The following is a 5,213-nucleotide window of genomic DNA, read 5'->3' on the forward strand; positions in this document are numbered from 1 at the left end:
AGGCTGACAGGCTCGGGTAATCTTTGAAATTTCATCGTGATGGGAATAGATCATTGCAATTGTTGGTCTTCAACGAGGAATTCCTAGTAAGCGCGAGTCATCAGCTCGTGTTGATTATGTCCCTACCCGTCGCTCCTACCGAATTAATGGTCCGATGAAGTGTTTGAATTGCGATGACGTGGGCAGTTCGCTGCCCGCGACTTTGTGAGAAGTCTATTGAACCTTATCATTTAGAGGAAGGAGAAGTCGTAACAAGGTTTCCTGTAGGTGAACCTACGGAAGGATCATTTTCGATGCCTTACATGTAGTCCAACACATGAATCAATTTGAACACACAGGGTTTGCTTGGGGTGTTGAACACCTTGGCCTAACTCCAGTTCAGAGGGGGACACCCAAATGTGTTCTCTGCAACAAAACTCAAACTCTGACGCTGAATGCGTCAAGGAATTAAAACTTTTTTATGTGCGCACCTACATGGAACCAGAGACGGTTTTCGCGCAGGTTGTGTTTTGACACATGAAATATAGAATGGCTCTCGGCAACAGATATCTAGGCTTTTGCATCGATGAAGAACGTAGCGAAAATCGTTACTTGGTGTGAATTCTAGAATCCCGTGAACCATCAAGTCTTTGAACACAAGTTGCGTCTGATGCCATTAGGTTGAGGGCACGTCTGCTTGAGTGTCACATATCGAAGTCCATTGCCGACTTCCTACTCGTAGGTGTTGTCCTGGGTGAATGATGACTTCGTGGGAGCTTTTTTGTGTCATGGTTGGTTGAAAATTGAGACCATGGCAGGGTGTGCCATGATAGATTGTGGTTGTGTGTCGCATGAGACCAATCATGTGCTGCCCTATTGAATTTTAGCCTTTTGTACGCATTTTTGTTCTAATCTCATCCATAATGGATTATTACTTGAAATTATTAGTTAAAGTATTAATTATGAGTTTTTAGTTTCTATAAAATTTAAGTATTTTATTTTTAGTCCTTAAAATTTTTTGTTTTTATTTTAGGTCTCTGATTTGAAATCAACTATTGTGTATCTTTCTAATTTTTGAATAATTATATACATAAAATTCATTTGGCACTCAATATCACAACAATATCAAATAGCACACATTTAACGAATTTAAATCAATCAACACCTTATAAATATTTCTATTCCATATTTTCCATATTTGCACATTAATCCTCGAGACGCGATTGAAAAAATATGCATATCATAGAAATAGTTGTTAAATAATTATAAATAACTTTAGGGAGTCAAAGTGGAGTCAAAACGATGAGAAAAACTGTAAAAAAAAGTCTCACCGACTCGTCGGAGTGCCATAAGGGTCCGACTTCAACTTCAACGAAAAATGCAAATGAGTAGTTCTTCTTGAAAGTTTTGACGAGAGAAATCCAAAAATGATACCATTTTTTTGAGACGAAAAACGTGGTGAGCATAATTGACCAAAAATATCTCGCCCAACGAAAGAAATGCATTTGTTTTTATGAAACGAAGCCATGATTGATAAAATTGACACCAAAAATGGATATAGTGGCCAATTTTGTATGGACATAGATTGTGATCGATTCAAACAACAAAGAATTTGGGAGAACGAAATTGAGAGAAAAATTGTTTTGCGGCCATTAGTCTGACTTTCAATTTATATTTTTTTAATTGCAATATGAGTAATGTAGATAGAAAATGTAGAGGTACAAGAATAAAATTGTAGGTCCCAACACAGGATAGTAAAGTCTAAGGCAGCAGGTGTAGGAAATAAAAAAGTCAAAAAATAATAGCCTAAATTAATATGCAGAAGTAAAAAAATAAGGGTGTAAACAGTCGTCTGGTCCAAAATTCATTTTCTAGTATTTCTAAAATATTTAAAAAATATTTAATTTTACTTATCCACGCTAGAAACTTTTTCTCCAAAACACTGATTCTAACATAATATTATTTTTCCTTAATATAGATAAATCTAATTTTAGTCAAAACTCTCATACTCAAAATAGTAACTATAATTATTACTATAATATTTTTTTTCAAAATAATAATATAAAAATACAACATCTTTATAGATTAGTCGAAATGATAAAATAAATAAATATAACATCAACGATTTATATTAATTACTAAATCAAAATGAATATGTAAAAAATCATCATATCGTAACAACTGTATAGAAATAAAGAAAATCAATATCAATATTACTAATATCTCAAGATAATTATTTATAAAATAATTAAATAAAATAAGATAAATTTAAAAATAATTAAATATGATTGTGTGCACACTTAACATTAGTCAGCATACAAGAAAGTATCAAATTAACTACAAACACACGTATGCACGTAAAATCACCTAAAATCTTATACTTTAAAATGTTGACTCTAAAATACTATTATTTTTAGAAAAATATATAAAATATTAAAATTTAATATTTGATATTTATATCACTCATTTAGTCTAACATGTACAAAATTAAAACATCATATAAAGAAACTAAATGAGATTAAAGAAGCGAATCTGTTATAAAAATAAAAATAAAAATGATCACGTACATAAGTTTACATAAACGGTTATACATGGTATGTAAAACATCAATTATTATTATCATTCATTCACCCAATCATGCAATGAATATAGTGTATGCTTTATTTATATTTTATTTTTACAACTAATAATATGTTGGCCTTCTCCCTGACCCATACCCTTTCCCTTTATTTTTTTTCTTTCATTTTATTTTCCTTCAAAAGATTCTATATCCATGGAATGGGATTTTGGCCCATTGCTATTGCCCTCCACCCATACCATTTTCCTTTCTATTACCATTGCCCTTGACTTTGCTATCCTTTTAATTATTCCGCTTTGCTTCCCTTGCCGCTTTCTTTGCCAAAGCTTTTTCCTTCTGCTTTGCTTCCTTTGCCAAAGGTCTTTCCTTCTGCTTTGCTTCCTTTGCCAAAGCTATTTCCTTCAGTTTTGCTTCCTTTTCCTTCTGCTTTGCTTCCTTTGCCAAAGCTATTTCCTTCTGCTTTGCTTCCTTTTGCTAAAGCAATTTCCTTCTGCTTTAATTTCTTTGCCAAAGCTCTTTCCTTTTGCTCTAATTCCTTTGCCAAAGCTATTTCCTTCTGCTCTTCCATCATCTTTGCACGAGCTATTTCCTTCTCCTCTTCCATCTTCTTTGCACGAGCTAATGCCCATTCCTTTTCACGAGCTATTGCCCGTGCCTTTGCTCTCTCCTTCTTTGCTTCCTTTTCCATCATCCTTTCTTGCCATGTTTTATTTCCCGCACCAACGGGCTTATTTTGGTCAAAAGATTCTATGTCTATGGGTTTTCGCCCATCATCAAGCTTATCTACGAAAACATTTTTCTTTAACTCTTTTGTATATTGTTTACCTTCTTTTAATGTCTCTGTTGCCGCAACAGATAAAAGAAACAATCCACAAAGGAAACACAAATTAAAAGCTTTGATTTTCATCACTACAATTTCTAAGAATTGAATTGTTGTAAAACATATGAATATACTTGGCAAGATAAATAGGTATGAAAATCCAAAGTAGATTTATTAAATAATATATTATTTAATTGGCTTTCGAGAATATTGAGCTATTGAAGGGTTATTGAGGTAGGTAAAGTGTTTAAACTTTGACAACTACGAGGTTGCTTGATAATTTCTTTAATAATAAACGTAATTCTAGACTTTTGGTAAACATATTATCATACGTTGTCAATAAAAAATAGTTATTGACACGATAAAAAAAAATTACTCTTTTAAATTTTTCTCAATTTCCTTTTATGTCTATAGGTTTTATTTATTTATTTTTTATTTAGTCATTAAATTTATCTCATTAGCCACCTTAACTTTTAAGTTATAATCCACTTACATAAATGTTATTTTTATAAGTTCCTTTAAAAAAGAATAATGTGGCAAATTAAAATTGAAGCCATGATTGATAAAATTGAGTTAAGAGTTTCAAAAATGTTATCTTTCAAGTTATAAGTTATGATGAAAATGAGTCATGATCGATAAAATTGAAACCAAAAATAGATTCGATGGCCGATTTTGTGTGGGACAGTGGTTGAGATCGACTTAAATAACAAAGAATTGTTGGGAGTGAATTTGAGAGAAAAATGTTTGCTGCAATTTGGTTGCCATTAATTTGATTTTCAATTTTTATTTTTTTAATTGCAGAAAGAGGGGTTGCAGATAGCAGATGTATAGGAAAAAGTAAAACTGTAGGACCCAACACAAGGTAGTAAAGTCTGAGGCAGAAATAGGAGTGTAATGAGCAACTCGCAGCAGAGCATTCTACCATGCACCTCCACATTTAAACCTGTCACCCCCAACCAACGTGAAAAATACAATTTTTCCCTTCAACCTTTTTAATTTTTGATTTTTTCACCGCTCATTCTAGAATTTTCGGAAGTTTCAACATGTCAATTTCTAAAATTTTCGAGACTTTAGAACAATTCGAAACTTTCGAAAATAGAAAATTCCAAAATTTCTGAAACTTTCAAACAATTCAAAACTTTCAAACTTTTCCAGATTTGGAAACTTTCGAAACGTAATCCTTATTTTGAAAATTTCCAAATTTGGAAACTTTAGAAACTTTCCAAATTTTAAAAATGTAATCTTTATTTCGAAAATTTTAAAATTCGGAAAGTTTCAAAATTTGAAACTTCCGAAACTATCAATTTTGAAACTTATGATAAATGGTTAAAAAGGTAAAATTGTATTTCCATGTGTCTTGAGGGGTGGCAAGTTTAGGTATGGGGGTGCAGGGTAGAATTGTCCTCGCAGCAAGGGAATAAAAGTCCAACCAGTAATAGTGCAAATTAATATGCAGAAGTAGAAAATAAGGGTGTAAACAGTTGTCTGGTCTAAAATTCATTTTCTAGCATTTCTAAAAGTCAGTAATAAATAATTTATTTTATTTATCTACGCTAGAAACGTTTTCTCCAAAACACTCATTTTAACATAATATTATTTTTCCTTAACATAGACAAATCTAATTTTAATCATAACTGTGATTATCACACTAGAACCTTGAAGGAAAAGAGGCCTATGCATCATAATAGAGGAAAACCTTACTCTTTTCCTCCTAGTAAATCTGGAAGTCGTCTGAATTATCAAAAATACAGTTTTTCAGCTGGAAAAAGAGCTAGTAGTGGTAACGGAAAAGGAAATGGAAACAGTTATAATTATGGGAGTGGTAGAAGAAACCCC

The 5,213-nt window shown here is 32.0% G+C and overlaps 1 protein-coding gene and 1 non-coding gene across 2 annotated transcripts in view; both read left to right on the forward strand.

Annotated features, from left to right (window-relative positions):
• The first annotated feature begins 530 nt into the window (after positions 1–530).
• LOC113784401 (5.8S ribosomal RNA) lies at positions 531–686 on the forward strand. Its single transcript, XR_003470451.1, has one exon. It is a non-coding gene; the product is annotated as a 5.8S ribosomal RNA (ribosomal RNA).
• A 3,353-nt stretch (positions 687–4,039) lies between these two features.
• Positions 4,040–5,213, forward strand: part of LOC101496625 (uncharacterized) — a 2,057-nt gene continuing 883 nt past the window's right edge. Inside the window, exons 1-2 of the mRNA XM_004514557.1 lie at positions 4,040–4,064; positions 4,179–4,222. Of these exons, the coding sequence (XP_004514614.1) occupies positions 4,040–4,064; positions 4,179–4,222 (69 nt within the window). The remainder of the gene's footprint in view (positions 4,065–4,178; positions 4,223–5,213) is intronic.

The sequence above is a fragment of the Cicer arietinum genome, chromosome 4, assembly GCF_000331145.2.
Source record: "Cicer arietinum cultivar CDC Frontier isolate Library 1 chromosome 4, Cicar.CDCFrontier_v2.0, whole genome shotgun sequence".
NCBI classification, from domain to species: Eukaryota; Viridiplantae; Streptophyta; class Magnoliopsida; order Fabales; family Fabaceae; genus Cicer; species Cicer arietinum.